This window comes from Mercenaria mercenaria, chromosome 15 (assembly GCF_021730395.1).
Source record: "Mercenaria mercenaria strain notata chromosome 15, MADL_Memer_1, whole genome shotgun sequence".
In the NCBI taxonomy this organism is placed as follows: domain Eukaryota; kingdom Metazoa; phylum Mollusca; class Bivalvia; order Venerida; family Veneridae; genus Mercenaria; species Mercenaria mercenaria.
In genome coordinates, this window is record NC_069375.1 from 36,933,257 (window position 1) to 36,956,049 (window position 22,793).

At 34.6% G+C, this 22,793-nt stretch overlaps 1 protein-coding gene across 5 annotated transcripts in view; it reads right to left on the bottom strand.

The window, feature by feature from the left end:
• LOC123554964 (ecotropic viral integration site 5 ortholog-like) overlaps positions 1 to 22,793 on the bottom strand; it is a 95,727-nt gene that overhangs the window by 60,364 nt on the left and 12,570 nt on the right. For 4 of the 5 annotated variants that reach the window (XM_053525015.1, XM_053525011.1, XM_053525013.1 and 1 more), the window contains exons 2-4: positions 13,954 to 14,024; positions 6,414 to 6,730; positions 2,964 to 3,047 (exon numbers count right to left, since the gene is read on the bottom strand). In XM_053525015.1, the coding sequence (XP_053380990.1) occupies positions 2,964 to 3,047; positions 6,414 to 6,688 (359 nt within the window). In that variant the 5' untranslated portion in view covers positions 6,689 to 6,730; positions 13,954 to 14,024. The remainder of the gene's footprint in view (positions 1 to 2,963; positions 3,048 to 6,413; positions 6,731 to 13,953; positions 14,025 to 22,793) is intronic. The other variant, XM_053525014.1, reaches the window with a different exon arrangement.

Below are 22,793 nucleotides of genomic sequence, written 5' to 3' on the forward strand. Positions count from 1 at the left end.
ATAAAGATAAAATAACAACAAAACAAAGATATGACCTCGTTTACCACAAATTGTAAGACTTTTGTAATGGTGGATATTTCATACTTCTGGATGCTTGACTTCAACCATTGCCAGATTCAGCATTTGTTTTTAAAGGTCAAGAAATTTATTGTCTATCTCCCACTGATGAATAATAACTGCACAAACTTCACAAGAATTCAAACGGTAGCCATGGATGGGAAAACAACAACTGCAAACAATTGTACCTAATTTCTGACTTTCCAAGCGAATGCTAAGAACAGCTCTAAAATTCAAATCTATGAAAAAAGCATGATTTTAAAATGTTGCACCAACAAAGTTCGGCAAATGAAAAATGAACAATATGGTGTAAACAGGGTCTAACAAATAAAGAAACCAAGTAAGGAAACAGCTTATCAATGTTCATAAGGTCAGGATAATGTGATATTTACAAACGTAACTATAAATAGATTTTAATGAAGCATCTTAGCCATGGCAGTTTTTTTTCTCTTTTTATTCATTGAGAGTTTATCATTTTTTCTTTGACACAACAACATGCAAATTTCTGAAGGCAATGTGACAGATACGATATTAGTTAAATGCATACTAGAATTATCTTATAAATAGAGATGAAAATATATTAAGTAAAGTCATATATACAAATAACCAGAGAAATAAATGAAGAAAATAGAACAGAGAAAGGACAGATACAAATGATACGAAAAAATTCATGAGAACTCAAACTTGCACATTTTCTATTGGTATTTGCATACTCAGCAGTTAAAATACTGTTATTTACTTCAAGTGATATGAATTGTTGTTTCACCAATTATGAAATGGACCCGTCCTTGCACTTGTGCGATAACCACAAGTGTCAGTATTATGTCATCAGATTACTCATCTGTTAAGACAGGTAAAGGGAAGTAATCCATTCAAGTTACCAAATACAGTTTTGCATTTTTTCCCCTTACACACTTCATGATTGAAAGTTCACATTAACAAATGTGTGTCATCAAAGCATGTATAGGTCAGTCATATATTACACCCATTCTGCACCCATTCATACTTTCATACATTGTATTTTTTCTTCAAATAAAAAAAAAAAAGTTCAAAATACTGATTAATTGTGAAAATTTATATTCTTGCATTGCAAACAATATAAAAGTCTGATTCAATTTTTTAATCGTTTAATAAGCCATTGAAACAATTCATCCTTGTTTTCTTCTATGAGTATTTCAATATATGAAGCATTTTGTTTTTCAGGCAAAAACTTCAACCTTGAACATGTTGAAGGCTTGGCACCTTTACAGTCATGTCACATGGTCAAGTTAGTCATGTGCTGTTAACTGGACACTGCCCAAGAAATACAAGTGTAAATGTTGTTTAATCCTTTATGATGTTAGTACAATATACCTGCTGGTAGAAATATTTGAGCCGTGCCATGGGAAAACCAACATAGTGGCTTTGTGACCAGCATGGATCCAGACCAGTCTGCGCATCCGTGCAGTCTGGTCAGGATCCATGCTGTTCGCTAACAGTTTCTCTAATTGCAATAGGCTTTAAAAGCAAACAGCATGGATCCTGACCAGACTGTTTGGATGCGCAGGCTGGTCTGGATCCATGCTGGTCGCAAAGCCACTATGTTAGTTTTCTCATGGCGCGGCTCATTTAGATTTTTTTGTAAATACAAAATTTCTTTCAACAATTTTCATAGATGTATTTATAAAAGACATTTACAAAAATTCTGTGTAACCTATGGCTTTACAGCAAAATAACTAAAAATTAATAAACAAGATAGTATTTCACTAATTACGCTCAATAATATGTCACGTTTCACAATAAGATCAAAGGTTCCTGTGAGAAATGGCACAGTATGACGGATGCATAATTAAAAGGAAAATATTGTCTATCATGACATGCTGTAGAAATATTACATTTATGAACTGTCATTTAACTTTATGATGTATAATCGCCTGGCGTGTAACAGTCGGGATAACTAGATAATTTATCAAACATGCCGAGGGCAATCTAACTTATTGATTTACTTTCACGAGAGATGATAGCCAAGACCAATACAGATCAGATACCAATAGTTCAATAATTATTCAAACACCTGATCGTCCCCAAAAGTAGTGCAATACTGAAATTCCTTCATATCTGCTACCATACACTAAATTTATGTACTTTACATTTTTAGTTTCATTCCCATCTAAATTTCACTTTTCAACTGATCAAATTTTTGAAATTCTAACTCAACTGTTGGTAATCAGTAATAAGATCAGTAACAAAGATGTAAACTGAAATAAATGAACAAAACCTTAATTGATTTTTTTGTCAACAAATTCAAATTCTGACTGCAAATTTCCACACAAATTTGACCAGCAATAAATCTAGAAACAGGACAGTAAGAACTTTCAATGTACTGCCATATAATGAAGTAATTACCAAATAAACAGCTACTGGCATATCTCCATGTAGGCAATGTAGGCTCTGGCCTGCTTGTAAGTTTCAGGACTGCTGTCTTTTGGTCCTAGATATGCCTTAACCCTTATCCTGCTAAATTTCTATAATGAACTTGTCTATCTTTCAATTTGGATGGATGTGCAGGCTGATCATGATCTACACTGGTCAAAGGCAGAATCAATCATGTCCAATATGCTAAGGGTTAAAACTTTGTTGTGTTAAATGTTTCATTTCTGCTTATATTTCTTGCAAATTTGCCTTTATGGTGATGACTGAACTGTAATAGTTACCAGGGGCCTCCATGGCTGAGTGGCTAAGGTTGCTGACTTCAAATCACTTGCCCCTCATCGATGTGGGTTCGAGCCTCACTCTGGGCGTTGAATTCTTCATGTGAGGTAGCCATCCAGCTGGCTTCCTCCACCATTAAAGCTGGAAAGTCGCCATATGACCTATCATGTGTCGGTGTGATGTTAAATCAAAAAAACAAAAAAAGTAATAGTTACCTGTTAGCCTCTTCTAGTTTGGCAATGAGTTCAAGTTCTGTAGGGTCGGTGGTAATCACAGAGGAGGGACTCAGAGCTATCTGCCTGTAAAATTGGGAAAATTGCAAATTAAAACCATTCCACTGTTTACACTTTTTACAGTGAATATGTACTTTATACTAAACAAACAAGAGTAGAGTAGAAGCTTGACTTCTGTCAAAAGGAATTATCATTACACATCCTCAATGACAAACACATTTTAACAATATTTTAAGACATTATTCACTAAGGTATGATATATTCTGTTAGGAACAAAAAGAAACATTGCAGAGGTTTAGATCCTTTTTACAAAATTAATTAATTAATGTATGTTTACTGATTTCTATAAAATTTTGTAATTACCTCTATTCAACATGAACTTATCTAAAAAGCTGAGTATTTCTTTGTATTTCAATATATTTTCTAGTTTTACATTTGCATTTGATAGATATCAGGCTTTTTCAACAATCTGAGCCAAAAGGCAAGGATTTAAAACAGTGTCTAGCTATTCCAATCCATCTTGGATGCAAAACGAAGACAAAGGGAGGTAATAGTAATTTTTCAAACAAACCAGGTAAATATTTTAGGTTAATGCAAATCTAATCTTTTATATAATAATATAAAAGGTCTTATATCTTTTCTTCAGCTAGTATGTTTATCAAAGTTATACTTATGCTAAAATAACTGGGTTGGAAAAACTGGATAGGAAAATTAAATTTTAATAAAAATATCTCAAGTGAAAACCCAGCATGTATTAAGCACCAAGTCAACAAAAACTAGAGTTGTCACAGGAGTGACAAATTATACCCCCACAATATGGCCTTGTCACAGAACTAAGCCAATGTCAAAGCCGAACTTGCTTGACCTTTGACCTACTGACCTCAAAATCAATAGAGGTCATCTGCTGTAGGGGTGTAACGATACATCGAACTATCGATGCATTGCGATACTAAGTGTCCCGATAGCATGCATCGATAGAAAAGTCACGATCCAATAACAATCGCCGATAGTTCCTTCAACAATCGATAGTTTCGATAGTTTTGAAATTTTTGTAAATACAGAAATAATTTATAATTTATAAACCAAGAAACAGAGCCAGCTTTCATTTGCGCCTCGGAAAATGTTAACGTCTCCATTACAATAATTACCCTCACGGAATTAAACTACCATAAAGGACTGAGAAGTCTGGGAGATAATTAATAAATTTAGTTTCTTAGAAACTTTGATTAAATATATTTAAATAACCTGTTAATTTTAGATGAGAAAATGTGCTATGGACATGGAGAAAGAAGGCTATATACTTGTATTATACAGCAAACTGTTCGGTAGGGCCCTTCATTTAGTGCTGGTACACCTTAATCCGATCCGTTAATTTTCGTCTTTTTTGATGCTTTGGTTTATTAAACATGTTGACATTCGCAACAAAATGGCCGATTCGTTTGAGTATACCTTGCATAGGTTTATTGTTTTACTTATTTTTCCAAAGCCAAGGAAGGCAAGAAATATTTAATGTTAGAATTATTTCTGTCCGTTTCAGTTATACAAACATCTCAATGTGTGTTAACAGCAATTATAAACAGTGCCGTCTCTTACACTGTGTAACAATGCCAGTTGGTAGCTTTACTGTATAAAATATGATGGCCAATAACTATTGCAATAGTATCGCAATAGTAACCTGCAATAGAATAGTATCGCAATAGTTTTTAAGCGATATCAATAGTATTGCAATAGTCAAAATTGGCCTCAATAGTCACCCCTAATCTGCTGGTCATCATCAACCTCCCTATGAAGTTTCATGATCCTCGGCCTAAGTGTTCCCAAGTTATTGTCCGGAAAAGGTTTAATGTTCCAGGTCACTCTGACTTTTGACCTTTGGAACTCAAAATCAATACGGGTCATCTGCTGGTCATGACCAACCTCCCTATTAAGTTTTGTGTTCCTTATCCCAAGCATTCTGAAGTTATCGCTGAAAACCTTTTAAATGTTCGCAGTCACTGTGACCTTGACCTGTGACCTACTGGCCTCAAAATCATTAGGGGTCATCTACTGGTCATAACCAACCTCCTTATCAATTTTCAAGATCCTAGCCCCAAGCATTCTCCCTAGCCCCAAGCATTCTCAAGTTATAATCCATAAAACATTTAACTGTTTCGTGTAATTGTGACCTTGACCTTTAACCTACTAAACTTAAAGTCGAACTAGGCCTGTATTTTATCATGTTACACCACTGTGTACAAAAATTTATAATCAAGCGTTCTCAAGTTATCATCCAGAAATCGTTTTACTGTTCCAAGTTACTGTGACCTTGACCTTTGACTTACTAATCTCAAAGTCGACCTTGACCTGTATTTCATGATGTTACACCTGTGTACCAAAATTTATGATCCTAGACCCAAGTGTTCTCAAGTTATCATCCGGAAAGCGTTTTAACTTTTCAGGGTCACCATGACCTTGACCTGTGACCTACAGACCCCAAAGTCGATCTTGACCTACACTTCATGATGTTACACCTGTGTACCAAAATTTATGATCCTAGGCCCAAGCGTTCTTAAGTTATCATCCGGAAACTGTTTAACTGTTCAAGGTCACTGTGACCTTGACCTTTGACCTACTGACCCCAATGTCGAACATGACCTGTATTTTCTGATGTTACACCTGTGTACCAAAAATTATTTAAATTGGTCAAGCCTTTCATGAGTTATCATATGGAAACCATGAAAACCAACGGACCGACCGACCAGCCAACCAACTGACCAATGGCCAAGCTCACTCCTATATACCCCCAACCCCCAAACTTCGTTTTGTGGGGGTATAAGTATGTGTAAATGATCAGGTGTTGAATTTTCAAACAAATTTATTACTGCATCAAACTTTAAAATTATGTCACACTGATGTTAAAACTTCATAAATAGCCATAGCTATTTTGTAGAATTTCTGTTGATAAAAGCCACACCATGAGAAAACCAACATAGTGGCTTTGCGACCAGCATGGATCCAGACCAGCCTGTGCATCACGCAGTCTGGTCAGGATCCATGCTGTTTGTTTTCAAAGCCTTCTGCAATAAGAGAAACCGTAAGCGAACAGTATGGATCCTGAGCAGACTGCGCGGATGTGCAGGCTGGTCTGGATCCATGCTGATCGAAAAATCACTATGCTGGTTTGGTTTTCTCATGGCGTGGCTCAAATCACAATCATAAACGGTATTGATGGTGCAACTCAGTTCAAAACCAGACAAGTCTATGTGACCGAAGCTGATCAGACAGATAGTGCTGAGGCAAGTTCAACCCTATTCTTATATTCATCCCGTATCAATGTCTTGACCATTTAGATCATTCAAGATAATAAAATTATACTAGGCAAAGAGTGCATAAGATAACAACATTACTTATCTGCAGCTAAGATAACTGAAGGATTAAATCATCATTCATTACCTATTAGCTTCTTCTAATTTAGCAAGCAGTTCTAGATCTGATGGGTGTAGTACTTCAGTCCCTCCTCCTTTCTCTTCCTGACCACCACATGTCCCTTTTGCTGCTGTCTGAGCATTCTGGGTAGTTTCTGGTACAGACTGGTTTCCAATTGTGTCAGCTGCTTTTGAGGTTTTTTCAGACTTGGTCACACTGCTGTCATCTGGTGGGTGGGGTACGGTTTCTATTGTTGTAGTGGTGGCAGACTCATCAGAGCCTGCCTTCTCCACTGTGGACATTATCTTAACCCACCTATCACATCATATCATGTTGTGGTTAATCTACAAAATGACAAAAATTGCAAATTCATCATCAATATGTCAAAATAACAACTAATACTTGCATTAAGTTCCTGTAATAAATTCAGTCTTTCCCTTTGTATCCTGTACATAATTACATCTGCAAACTTGCTTTCTGCATTTTTGCATATTTTTTGCAGGGTTTACATCTTCAATTTTCCAATCATTTTCAGATTTTCCTGTTATCTTGTCAGCTATATTCACACAATGCCAAGTTTTCAGGTTATTAAAAATCCTCACTTTCTCTCATATCAAATAATCAGGGTGAAATCGGGAGAAATCTAAAATAAATCATTTTTATAGTGCCAACAAAAAATGACTTCAGCATGCTAAGTATAATTTATTTCAACAGGTAAGATGATTATTCCAAAAATCATGATAATCATCAATCTGTGGTGAAACTATTCTGATGGGATTAAATGGAAATTAATGCAGTTCTTGACAATGCTGAACTTCAGTGTTGTTTTAGTTAGAAACAAACATTCCCACTAAGTATTTATCTTTAATATATTCAGCAACATGAACTTAATTACAAGCTGATAACATGTAAAAAAAAAAAAAAAAAAAAAATTACCTATCTCAAGTACAGCAAAAATTATATCTTGAATAATTTAAAGGTTACAACACAAAAACTTTAAAGGTGGACCGACAACTAATGAAACATAATATATCATGACATTACACATGCTTTGATCATGTTTTTGTTTCAAATTAAAAAGGAAACAGATTTCACATTCAAAAAAACTTATTTTTTTTACAACTTTAACTTGATCTTAACATTCTTTGCTTAGAGGCTTGTAACTCCTTATGAAAGTTATTTTCTGAGTTCTGAAACATACTGAATCTGAAAAAGTTGCTGTCTGAATAATGACTGAGTTTTGAAAATTGTCTGAATACTTCCTGGACTATATCTGAACATTTTAGTGTTCTGAAAAGTGTCTGAAAACTTTCTGCTTATTTCTGAATATGTCAGTAAATATAGCTAAATATTTCTGAACTTGTACTGAATTTGTACTGAATCATGCAAGTTTAAGCCAATACTCGGCACTGAACAAAAATGGCCTTCAAAACAAATTCTGAAATTTTATAACAATTCAGAAGTATCCAGACTCAATATTTTCATGAGGTCTATAAATTGTTTATAATGTTGATGCACATGTTTTGGGTTATGAGCCTGACTTGCATTGTGAATTCCCTCTTTAAATAATTCCTGCTTTTGGTGACAGTTTTCTTCGATATTTGTATCATGTAAAGTTTTAATCAACACAATAGAAGGAATTACTGAATCCAATGACTGGATTTACTCCTCTTTATAGCCCTACCAGTTTTTATGGTGTATATTATGTTATACAGAATTATGAGCATTTGGATATGGGACTTTAAAGTGCAACAAATTACAATATACAACAAGCAAATAATTTCATTAGTCAAAATCAATTTAACAGAAAACAAATGTTTAATTAAAGAGTACACAATAAATGTATGATACTCTGATCCGGACTAAAGAATTTATTTTGAATGGGCTTTGCTTACTGTAATAAGCTTAGCTTTTAAAATTAAATGCAGTAAATTGAAATGTGAGCTTGAAGTTTAACTGGAATGAAATATTGTCTTTGAGTGGTTTGGCACCAGGTGTTGCTGTTTTACATGTACATTTGAACTTAAAAAATCAGATGTCCTTAAGAGAACACAGATAAGATATCTTGAACATGGCTGAGGGCAAGGTTTGTGCAGTCACAACTTAACATGTTGAAGGTGTGAACATTTAAAAAAAAAAAAAAAAGGAATGGAAATATATATATCTATATATAGATATATGTATATATTTATTTTTTTAGGGGGTGGGTTGCAGGGGAACGGGAGAGGAAACAAAATTTCACAATCATGCTGATTATAAATATTGATTGAAAATTAAAAATGAAAAAAAAAAAAGGTAAAAGGGTGAAGCTGGAGTGGGGGGGGGGGGGGGGTCAGAGAATGCATGATCAGTGGTGGGCATGACTGGGTGGAGAAGTGAGGTGGGGGAATAGTACAACTTGGAAGGTTTGAAAAAAATCTAAACTAAGAAATGAAAAAAAAAAAAAAAAAAAATTGGGAGTGGGGGGGGGGAGTGTGGTTGGGAGGGGGAGGGGGTGTGACCAAGGCAAGTGGGTGACCAGGTGTGGGTGCGCAACTTCACATGTTTATAATAAATGTTCACAGAAAAGAATGAAAGAAATTTAATGAAATTCTGCCAAATGGTAAGTTTGTTATGTACAAATATGTGGATTTTTAGACAATTAAAGGGCAATAACTCTGAAGTTACAAAAAGAAATCCGTACAAAATTGTCTGTGCACAACCACATTATAGTGCTCTAAATTCTGTTAAAGTTTCATAGTTCTAGGTCAAATATATCAAAAGTTATGATGCAGAAATTGGCATATCTATAGATCTATAGTACCCTATATAGTTAACACTAGAAACTTCTAAGGGCCATAACCCTGGTGTTACTTGGGCAATCTGTCTGAAACTTGATGGGCCCCATAACCTCATAGTGGTGAACATGTATATGAAGTTTGTTTGAAAAAAATCTAAAATAATGGTTATGCTGGATCTCCAAAAAGCTTTTGATACTGTGGATCATGGGATCCTATGTGATAAACTTAAACACATGGGAGTTCAATCTATTGAATGGTTTCGTTCGTATCTTACTGATAGGTCTCAGTTGGTCAACATCAATAAGGTTCAATCAGCTCCAGCAAAGGTTACTTGTGGTGTGCCTCATGGGAGTATACTTGGCCCCCTGTTGTTTTTATGCTATGTCAACGATATGTCTTCTTGTGTTGAATCTGACTGCAAGCTCATCTTGTATGCAGATGACAGTATCATATTGTTTTCACATATATACAGATCCAAGTGTTATATCGGATAAACTTGGTAAGGTCATGGAAAATTGTTCGACGTGGCTTGTTGACAATAAGCTATCTTTGCACTTGGGCAAAACAGAATGTATGTTATTTGGATCAGTTAAAAAACTTAAAAAGGTCAATTCGTTCAAGGTAGTCTGCAAAGGTCGTGTTATTCCTTCTCAAAACAGTGTCAAATATCTGGGTGTGGTACTTGACCAGTCTCTCTCTGGTGATCAAATAGTTAGTTCAATCTTGAACAAGGTCAATCGTCGAGTGAAGTTCTTATATCGTCATTGTAACAATTTCAGCATTCAACAGGATATATAATTTTAGGGACCCCATTGGAAATAAGTGATTAAGTTTACTTTAATGGGCCATCCCAGGCTATAAGATCAAATTTGCATATGATTAGTTATTAATATCATATTCTTAGAATAACTGTCTTTTATATTGAATACGTATATGTTTATGTGATGTATGATATTTTAATATGATATTATATTCTTATGATCTTATAACCTGAATAAAATTGAATTGAATTGAATTGAATGATCCTAGGCCCAAGTGTTCTTGTGTTATCATCCAGAAACCGTTTAACTGTTCAGGGTCACTGTGACCTTGACCTTTGACATACAGATCTCAAAATCAATAGGGGTCATCTGCAGGTGATGACCAACCTTCCTATCAACTTTCATGTTCCTAGGCTCAAGCGTTCTTGAGTTATCATCCGGAAACGGATTGGTCTACATACAGACCGACCAACAGACCGACCAACCGACAGACCGACCGACATCTGCAAAACAATATACCCCTCCTTTTTCGAAGGGGGGCATAAATAAGACTATTAATGTAAATAGTTTAGTATCTTCACTGTAATTCTTTCATCATTCTAATAATTTGTATTTCACCTGCAGATTAGACATAAGCAAATGCTGATTATTTCCCTTCAAACTTCAGGCAGGTCATTTTTCAAGATTTAAGACATTTCTTTAAAAGAGCAGTCAGTACATTCATTTGTCAACGATTGTAAACAAAAAACAAAACAAAATTATTCTGAGAGGCATCAAAGCAGTATTTTACTGTAAAAAAAAGACTTGTGTTTAACTTACAGTTTTTATAGACACTGAAGATCATATTTTGGAAAAGTCAAGACTCACTCAACACAAAATGTCACGAGAACATTAAATGCATTTAGCTGAATCATATGTAATCCTTATGGAACAAAACTTTTTTTTGATATTTCTCAGGTATTTTGTTTATATTTGAAAAATGTAAGTTTAGAGTCTCATGCAAGTGACCCTACAGAACTGACAGAAATGCATTTCTGACATTACAAGTTTTTTTTAACTGTCTTTCCATCTGTATGTTCAACTTATTGGTCTGTTTTGCAAGGGCAATAAAAATGTTCATGGAAGCGTGTCCTACAGGAATACACTTTAAATAATACATTCTACTGGTAAAAAAGAAAAATCTTATGTAATCTCTTAGCATAAGCAAGCAGTAGACTAGAAAATTTATAGAAAATAGATATTGAAAACTTTCCCACGGATAAAACTTAAATGATATTAAAAGTACAGTACTGTAAAATAATTTATTTCCAGGGGTATTGCATTTCATGGTTTTGACAAGAACGACTTAAGTCTATTTTATGTGGACATGAATTCATGAATTTCTAATTTTAACCTTTACCCTGCTTAATTTCTAAAATGGTCTGGTCTATCATTCAATTTGGGCAGTACCATTTATTATTCGAAGGGGTGTTCATTAAGAATTTACTGAACAAGAATGATAAATTCTGTATGACATCTGCCCCCTAGAAATAAATGAAGTTCACAGCAGGGCCCCAACTAATCAGAAAAATATCTGGAAAAGAAGATTCTGAAGAAATTACACTTGTCCACTTCATGCTGAAAATATATACCAAGTTTCATTTCAACTGGATGGAGTCAAGTACACAATCCCAGACGAAATGATTACCATGGTTCACCATGGTCACAACGTGGCCAACCATCAAATACCATGGTGAAAACATGGTCAGGACCACAGTTGACAATGGTGAGATCAGATTGGCCATGGTCGACCACTGTCAGAAAAGACGATCATTTGTTGGGAATGGTTTACCATGACTGACCATGGCTGTGGTATTTGGCACCACAGTCATAAAACATGGTTTCAGACCATAGTCAAAAGCCATGGTCAACCATAGTTGTGGACCAGACAACCATGGTCAACCATGGTGATAACTGACTATCAAAAACTGTATAAATAGGAATTGAAAGGGTCGTGAAAAAACATGACAATGGCAGTCTATATCTATTTTTGCAAGTCAGTCATTTATTTGTCATGAAATTGCTAAGATGACAATAAATTAAAGTCAGACTATGAAAGTTTACGCTTGAATCTGTATATAAATGCAGGAAAACTATTCTGTATCTAGGAAAACCTTTGGAACCAAAATGCAGTCAGGCGTCTTTGGTGCATTGTAAAACTTGATAAGTGTGAAAATGACAATCATGACCATGGTAGTCCATGGTCAACCGTGGTTGAAAAAAGTTGACCACGGTAGACCATGGTCAAAATATTGATCGTCTTTTTCTGACCATGGTCAACCATGGCCAATCCGATCTCACCATGGTCGACCATGGCCGACCGTGGTCCTGACCATATTTTCACCATGGTATCATGGTCAACCATCAAAAACCGTGGTCATCATTTCGTCTGGGTACGGACAAGCCTTATTTTGTATAATAAAGGGAGATAATTAATAAACTAGGTAAGGTAGAGTTACGATTCTTTGACACTGCACTTTGTCTCAAATTGGCCTCTATCATTATGTGAAGTTTCAATCAAATGCCAATGATTAATACTTTTCAAGTTATACTCCGGACAAAAATGTAATGGACAGATGGACGGACAAAGCGACAACTATATGCTTACCCTTCGGGGAGCATAAAAATAGCTAGGCAGCGTGAATTTGTCAAAATAAAAGTAAGGGTTATGTTTCTTGTGCTATGAGCTCAAATAATGATATCACAAAAAGCACTTATCCGCTTTTTGCAATAAAAAAAGTTGTTACTTATAAATAATGAATCTAACAATTACTACAACCCATATAGTCTAGTGGTAGAGCATCCGCTTCGAGTGCAGGATGTCGTGGGTTCGATCCCTGGTCACGTCATACCAAAGACGTAAAAAAAGGTACTAGTAGCTTCCTCGCTTGGCACTCAGCATTAAGAGGATAGTGCTAGGACTGGTCGGCCCGGTGTCAGTATATGACTGGGTGGGGTATCATGCCACCTGTCTACAGCGTGATACTCCAGTGAAGCAGCACTATAAAGTTGGGCATAAATGTGCTCACTGCTACAAGTAGACACCGTCGGTTATATGACTGAAAAATTGTTGAAAAAGATGTTAAACCCGAACACACACACACACACACACCCCATATGTGAAGATGTTAAGTATCTATTTGTTTAATACTTGAATGTAAATGAAAATAACACTGATCATATAAAACAACTTATTCTAAGCTTTTCTATGGCTTTTCTGTGATACAATGTCTATTTACAATCTCGTACAAATTAAACCAGTGGCAAAAGGTTGCAAAAAAACAACATCTTTTCTTAATTAAATAAACACCTGGGCAAAACACTGACATAACAAATAAAAACATTCTTTAATAAATGTAATATGTCTAAATGTTTTTTCTAAATGTCTATCACGGAAGTAAGGAAATGTCTATATTCAGTCTATATACTTAACCTGTTCATTGACACAGACGTGGGAAAATAATAACTTGATTACACAATGGAGTAATTTCTTTCTAAAAGCTTCAAAAGAGTCCTGTATTTTGTTTCACCACTGAAAGGGTTTTGTACTTTTCAACATTATAGTTTTGTTAAAACATTCCTACATCCCCTTCATCACTCCTATACATTTCCCCATGGGTTAACACTAGTTTTTCCCAGCTGTTAAAATCCAAACAACATAGTATATTAATGAAAAGGAACTTTTTTCACCATGAAATTGTATAAACCTAACACAGGACAAAAGGTGAATCTAAAATTTGTGTTTAATTTTAATTAAATCATAATTTTCAGAGATGGAATAGATCCAAAATCAATACCTTCATTTTTATCTTGTGAACTTCAAAACTGTGAGACCTACCTTTTGACTTAGATAAACATGTATATTTTATGAACACACAACATGAAAAGCAAATTTCAGAAATGTAAATTAGCTGTATGACAGGATATCCAGATGAGCACTACACAAATTGGATTACACATTTTTTGTAATGAATGTAATGCACTCACCAGCGGATGTCAGAAGCTAATCCATTTAAACCTGATTACTCTAGGCATATCAACATATCAATGATTCACTCCTGGAAATAAAAAAAAAATACTAGGCATCACTCAAAAATAGCACTTGAAAAGTTAATAAAAACACATCAAATACAATATTTACTTCAAAGATCCAAGCAGACAAGAGAAAACTAAAGAAAACATGAAAAAAATTCTCCTGTGTTTTCACCAAGTTTACAACCAATAAAACACACACTGCAGAAAAGATCATTCAGTGTAGAAATTTTACTTGTTCTTTTCATATTCACCGCCTTAAGCATATATACAGCTTATTTAATATTCTGTACAGTGGCCAGCCTTTAGATGTGGTCTATAACTGCTGTAAATTGTCAAAAATATGCGACGAAAGAACCATACTAATATTTTTATTCAACATTCAGACTTAATAAATTAAATTGTATTCCAAGCACCTTATTTTAAGTTATTTATACTCTAATCTGCTGTACTACTGTAAAACCTATTGCTGATACTATCCCATTCAAGTGATACTTAAGTATTTACATTCTATAGCTTCACCACTGCTTAAACCATCTTAATAAACCAATAGTCACAATGGCCCAAGTGACACTTCTAATAAACCAACTTACAAATATCTATTGTTCTATCACACTTTTGATTAACTGTTTTAAATTCTAAATTAATGATAAAGCCAACTAAAATCAAAATGCTTATACACTACTAATTAATCATCTCTCTAAAACCAAAGATAGTTTTGCACTGCTGATAAACTTTCTCACCAATAACAAAACAATTTCCTTGCTGATGAACCATCTTAATTATATATATATAACACCCAAATTTTCTTATAACTGCTTACAAAACATCACACTAAAACTAAACATTTTCACACTGCCGACAAAACACCTCACTTAAACAATCTAAAATGCCCTTACACTGCTGACAAATCATCTCACTAACAACCAATAATATTGATTCACACTCCTGACAAATCATCTCACTAACAACCAATATTGATTCACACTGCTGACAAATCATATAATATGATGTTTCTTGTTACTAACAAATCATCTCACTAAAAAGTTTCATGTTGCTGACAAATCATCTCACTAATAAAAAGTTTCATGTTGCTGACATATCATCTCACGAATAAAAAGTTTCCTGTTGCTGACAAATCATCTCACGAATAAAAAGTTTCATGTTGCTGGCAAATAATCTCACTAATAAAAAGTTTCATGTTGCTGACAAATAATCTCACGAATAAAAAGTTTCATGTTGCTGACAAATCATCTCACTAATAAGAAGTTTCATGCTGCTGACAAATAATCTCACTATGACCTATCATTTCACACTGCTGACAAATCATCTTACTAACAACAAGACCCTCACACCGCTGACAAATCAAGGAAACCAGCTAATATCGCTGACAAGTCATCTCATACATAACCAGGTTTCACAATGCTTAGAATAAATCTCACTCAAAACTAAATGTTTTAATATTGTTGACAAATCATCTCACTAAAACAAAATGCTTTCACACACATTAGTAACTAACGGTTTCATCCTCTCACTAACTAATTTCACATTCATTCCTGCCTGATGCTTTCAAACTGTTGAAACTGCCACCTCACTCTTAACCAGTCTGGGTGTACTATTCAAATATCAAGGACGATCAAATTCTCATAATAAATCAGAAGGCATTAATATTAAACCATAATTTAATGAAGAACATGAAACACAACAATTAAATTCTTCTTGAGTTGCTCTGTGCTGGAATTCATACTGTTGTTTGAGAATCACATTTGACACGACCCCCTGGGATTCCAAGCTTCCATCAGACATGGATCGATTCTATAACAAGTTCTACCATCACCAGAATGATTAGAATACACTAAAGCTGAATCTTCTACCAGTAATTGGATTTCTACTGACAAATTCCCACGCAAATGTCGGGCTCTAGTTTGTGTTTCCGAACATGTGGAAACAAAAAATGTTTTTTGAAGATTTAGTGATCTCTTCCCTATCAGAGCCTCAAAATTTACAAAGTTAATACCTGTATCTCACCACAACAGGTCCTTATAGACAGTCCTGTAAGGAACTACATTACTCAATGGAGTGATTATGATGCTAAACAACAGCATCAGCTCAAGTTTAAAAGAAATACTAGAAACAAAGTTAACATAAATATTTTCAGGCTGTACAATAATGTATATAGCTAAATTCTTCAAAGTCCGAGGCTTGCAAACATTCAAATTTGACAACAAAAAAAGGATACAATAAAACAAACTTGCTCTCCAACCCCCACCCCCCCCCACCCCCTCACACAAAAATGCCTTTATAGTTATAATAGTGAAACAATGTACAGAGCTTGACAAATTCCTTGACAGCAAGCTGGTTGTAGGACAAGCTGGTTAAAATTTTCACTAATTTTGCTGCAATTTGTATTTGTTCTGCCATTAATTACGTAAAAATTAAACCACATTACTCAAATAAAATTAATGTGTCTATTTTAAAATCCGGTGAAAACAGTACATACCAGAATCTTGTCTTAAACTTCTGAGAATCCAGCTCATGGTATTCATTCGGTGACCTAATGGAACAGGAACAAGAGCTGTCACAGGAGACAGCACCCGCGACTATTTCGATGCTGGATAGTGAAACCTGGCACATTCTTGATAAAGCTGGAGCTGTCACTAGAGTGTTTAATTACTCGAACGTAGATGAAGATATTGGACAACAGCTTAAGTCTGTGTCAAATGTATTTAGTAATAACAGAGAAAGAGAAGTATATCATTTTGGTGCCAGCATCATGAAAATTTTGTCATATGATGTGGGTGACCATGTGAAACATTACTGTTTTAAGTTTGAATAAAATCCATAAAATTTAGAAACAACTGAGATATAGTGAAAAAAACTCAAAATTAAACTGAAATTCTGGTTAAAAGGGGACATGAGTCACTAAATATTTGTGACTGAATTATGGACCTTGTGTCATATGATGCAGATGGCGATGTGAAAGAACTATTTTAAGTTTGAGACAAATTCATTAAGTACCCTAATAACAAAGATAAAGTGAAAGTGCACCTGAGTACTAACCTGAAATTCTAAGTAAAAACGGGGCATAATTCATAAAATATTGGTGCCAGAGTTATGGCCCTTGTGTCATTATGATGTGGGTGATGATGTTCTACAACTATTTTAAATTTGAATCAAATATGTTTGGAATAACAGAATATAGAGTGAAAGTGCATCAAAACTTTAACCAGAAATTTAAGGTAAAAATGGGGCATAATTCATGCAATATTTGTGCCAGATGTATGACCCAATTAGTCATATATGTGGGTGATGACACTGAACAATTGTTTTAAGTCTGAATTAAATCCCTTCTGTAATAACAGAGAAATAGTAAAAATGCATCAAAATTAACCTAAAATTCTCATACCTTTGACTTTGAGTTATGACCTTGACCCTGAGCCGACACGGCTGACTCATGAGTTCTGCACATCGTCTTGATGAGGTGATCATTTGTCCTAAGTTTCATGAAAATCCTTCAAGGGGTTTAAGTTCTATGGAGCAGGCACAATTGTTACGGGCAGACGGAAGGAGACCATTCCTATAACCCCCCACCACAAGTATTGGGGGATTAAAAAAGAGAAAGTGCATCAAAACTTAACCAAGGTGTGGACACGGAAGTAGGCCAACACCAATGCCTTGGCAAGTAGGATAGCTCTCGTATAGTGACTATAGTCTAGCTTAAAAATTTTGGTGCGAAGAGATGCAAAGAATAAACCAATTACTTAATACTACATATAAGTACCAATTTATTATTTTGATCACAATAGATGTGCTGAACTTTTAAAACACTTAGCTGTGACAAGACTTTTATCACTTACATGTGCCTAGTTTTCAATAACTTAAATAATTACTGTAAAAGCATATAATTTCGCTGGGTCAAAATTTCGCAAATTTTAAATTTTGAGTATGTTCACAAGGTTTAATATCCGCGAAATAGTTAAAATGGTATCCTACTTTAATTTGATTCATACTAAATGGTAAATATTTACTCGAGGATTAATTTTCGCGAGATGCAGGGCCTCGCAAATATGGCAAAAATTAAACCCTTGCAAAAATTTCTGCTTTTACAACTACATATACAGTTTTCGATCACTCATAATTAGACAAAGTTTTGGATCACAAAGTCATACATATGACAAGTTTTTGATCACTCAGAAGTAACCAGTTTCAGGTCCTTAGTGACGAGTTTCCAATTACTCAGACGTGCAGTTTTCAGCCTGTCTTTATTGATGTCATACTTTTTTGTCAAGAGTTGCACTCCTATTTCCATTCATGTGGAGTTGATTACTTTTTTTTATAAATACTCGCATTGAAACCAATACTGGTACATTGTGATAGACCAGTTCATTTTTGAAACAAGAGCAGAACCCTCACAGTGATTATAAATAATAGTACATATTTGATGAATGCAGGAAAATACCACTTGTCTGGCCTGTCTGACACAACAGAATATTTTTCTACACAATCATATTCAATTTGTCATAATAGATATTTCTGATTACAGAAGCTGACATTTGCAACTAAATAATGCAGTAGACAGCTAACTTAATCCTATATAAAACAAGAGGGCCATGAAGGCCCTCTATCACTCACCTGACCTATTAACCTAAAGATCATCAAGATTAACATTGATTCAGACCAAGTTTCATTAAGATATGGTCATAAATGTGGCCTCTAAAGTGTTAACTAGCTTTTCCTTTAATTTGACCTAGTTTTTGACCCCACCTGACCCAGATTTGAATGTGACCTAAAGATCATCAAGATTAACATTCTGACCAAGTTTCATTAAGATATGATCATAAAAGTGGCCTCTACAGTGTTAATTAGCTTTTCCTTTGATTTGACCTGGTGACCTAGTTTTTGATCCTACATGACCCAGATTCAAATTGGACCTTGAGATCATGAAGATTAACACCCTGACCAAGTTTCATGAATATACAGTAATAAATGCGGCCTCTACAGTGTTAAGAAGCTTTTCCTTTGATTTGACCTGGTGACCTAGTTTTTGACCCCAGATGACCCAATATCGAAATGTCCAAGATTTTATTGAGGATAACATTCTGACAAAGTTTCATTAAGATTATGCCAAAATTGTGACCTCTAGTGTGTTTACAAGCTTTTCCTTTGATTTGACCTGGTGGCCTAGTTTTTGACCCCAGATAACCCAATATCGAACTCGTCCATGATTTTATTGGGGATAACATTCTGCCCAAGTTTCATTAAGATTGGGCCAAAATTGTGACCTCTAGAGTGTTAAAAGTCAAATTGTTGACAACGCCGACGGACAACGGACACAGGGCGATCACAAAAGCTCACCTTTGAGCACTTCGAGCTCAGGTGAGCTAAAAATAACAATATTCACTGCTTAGATAGGGTAAGAGAAATTTCAGCACCTACTTCTTTGGGTTTTGTTTGACTGATGAAAACACATGGTGGAAACAATTTAAGGTTTAGCAGTATATCATAAAATAACAGAAATTATTAGTAAATGAATAACAACTTGACAAACAACTTAGGCCATCCTTAAAAAATTGTTTGTTTGCAGTAACGCGACCGACTCACGAAAATCGCCGCGACTCAAACAATTTTTTAACCCAAAACTCGGATTTTTTTTTATCGGTGCCATGTTTTTATTCTTTCCTGTTTCGTTATTTCTTTTGGGTAACTATTTGTATTTGTATTTATAAGTTTTCCAAGACAGTGTTCGTTGAGGTTCAACTACATGAATGATCGATATGACCGATAAGAAACAAAATATGTGAATGTTACGCTTTCTGTATTCCGCTAATTAACAAGTGACACAAATACGATAATAGGCTGCTCTTCTATGCATTGTTTATCAATTAACTTCTACACATTGATCAATAAATACCTTTGGCAATGACGGACATTATTGTACCAAATACAAACCGCGAGAAGCCCACGTGTCAGTCGGCGCGTGGCATGATTGACATCTGCCAGAAGCTGATTAATATACCAAGCTCCGCCTACTGCCATACTTCCGCTTATGGCGGCGAACAATATTCGAATTCACCGGAATTTTGATTGACAAGGGGCAGTTCTTTCGAACTCGAGACCATAAAAGAAAATTTCCTCGGGTCAAGCCGACGCACGGGAAATTTTTTTGTGTGGGTCAAATACGAGTTTTTCTCGATAAGTGCGAGTGAAAACCCAGAACCTCGGGTCTACCGAACGCCCTGCCGATTTCCTGATATACTACAAAAATTCATGCAAAAAGTTGTTTAAAAAATTCCACATGGAAAAATCGTGGTACACAGTGTTATCTGTGCAATACTGCAGGCGTATTTAACCGAGTTTTAGATTTGTAAAATAATGATTTTTCTCGTACGTAAAACATCTGGGATAGATAAATTCTTGGATATCTTTCTGTCATAATTTCTCAAACAATTTTGCAAACAAATAATAATTCTAGTTTCGATCTTTTGTTGTTGCATAATCTTTTTAATCTGCCCCGAGGATAAAACTGCAGTGACACTGCACAAGTCACTTGGAAAGAGCACAATAAACGTCAAAAATATTAGACAAACAAAATTTTCTTACCTGAAAATTTATTTATAAAAGCTAAACATCCTTTCAATGCAATGACTAAAACCAGCGAAAGAAATCCATAATGTTTACATTTCTAGATTTTCCTATTTGCATGAAATTAAATTTCCATGGGTCCACTTTTTCCTATTTTTCAAAACCCAGACTTTAGAAACATAGTTATTATTACTGAAACTTTCTGTGACTTAAATAATGTAACTGAAATTCATGCAAATTTTTGACATCTGCCATCAGAAACTGGGTTTAATCTGTTTGACAACTGTTTCTTTTAATGTGTGCCGACAGTAGCAGATCAAAGAAGACATGTATTATGTGTGATGTCATAGTGATGTCACTGCTATTGACATGTATTTAATTCAAGAAGTGACTGTGAAATGCTTTTATGGGTTTTTGTGTTTTGACTTTGAGTGCATTAGCACTGGAAGCTTGATTTATTTTTTGCTGATATAGAATTAACCTAGCTTTTTTTAATTGTATTCATATTCAGATTAGGCTTTTCTTGGTTAAGGCAATCATTGCAAGAGAGAAAAAAACTTTAATTTGCAATTTAATCACATTAGATTCACAAGGATAAGAAATTAGGTTTACATTGATAAGTATATTTAGTTTCATTTTCAACTTGCATGTCATGGCGCTATTAAAAATCTTTCCGCGTTTCCCTAAAATCACTCCACCTCTCCCTAAAATCTCTCCACTTCTCCATAATCTTAGCTGAGGAAGAAATGACTTCTCCCTAAAATATAAACATTGCTTAAGCCCTGAGTAAACAATGTAAAACAATTAAGTATTGTCTTAAAATTACATGATACATAGGCTTTGAAGGAGTGCGGGTGCTCAGACTCAGGTCTACAGGGTATTAAAATATCAAAGATTTTGCTATGTACTTCAATGCTGAATCCTAAGGAATGTAATGTTTTTTTTTATTACCCTAGCCAGTGCAAGGACATTCAAGAGGTCTGGCCAATTATTTTTGTTTAATATGTTGATAATCTTAAATTTTTAAGTTCATATGGAGATAAAAAGCTCTGTTTCTGACTGGTGTCAGGCTATCTGTTGTTTTTATTGTTATTAAAAAGGTGATATTACTAGTAATATTAGTATTCATACTATGTGAAAACTACCACCCTTGCAGATATGTTACAATCAAGTTAGCATTCTACAGAGAAGTGTTAGTACCCAGAAGGTGTACATACCAGAGGGTTAAAAAGAAAATGCAGGTGTTGTACAATTAGCATACAAAAAAAAAAAAAAAACGAAAAAAAAAAAAAATCCCTACCTACCTACTCACACTAAAAATTCTGGGTCGCGTTACTGCAAACAAACAATTTTTTAAGGATGGCCTTATCTGTCCAATACATGTTTTACTGTTCTGTCCAACAGAATTGGATACTTAAAATATTCTAAAGGAGTTGTCCCCCTTTAAAAAAGAATGCAACTTGTAAAGAAATAAATGTAAACAATTGTCAAAAACGATGTTTTACCTAGTTATATTAAGTTTAAACACTGGTACATTGTTGCAAATGCATCAAAACGAAGACAATCATGTAACAGCTTTTTAAAAATGGTGAGTTTTAAAGGTGCTGAACTGTCCAGAAGTGTGGCCCCATCATGCAGTCCCTTTCCGGAATTCAATATATATATGAGTAATTTGACAATGGTTTTGTAGAATAATATACATGTTTTATATGCTGTTTAATTTTTATCTAAACAATGCTTTCTTTCTATGAGTTGGTGGTGTTCAAACTTTTTTCTCTGAAACATGGACCTAACTCTTAACAACTTTCAGAGAGCTTATAAAGTTTAAGTGTTACAATATACAGGGATTTTTTTTTAATTAATCTCAGTGTACATGTACCAGTCTACAACACTGTCTGAATTTTTGAATCTACAACTTCGTCTGAATTTTCAAATCTACAACCTTGTCTGAATTTTCAAAACTACAACCTGTCTGAATTTACTAATCTACAACCTTTTAAATCATTTTCTTTCTTCATTAATAGCTAAAATACAAACTCTAAGCAAACCCCTGATTTCGATGGAAGTGCAAGTACTGCTAAGCAGCCTACACGAAAACATTTTTTATGTTTAAGGTCTTATAGTTATTCATTAATTTACCATATAAATGTTGGGCAAAGCTTACATAGTTTTACATTGCATGAAATCTAAAGTGTCAATACATGACATGTATC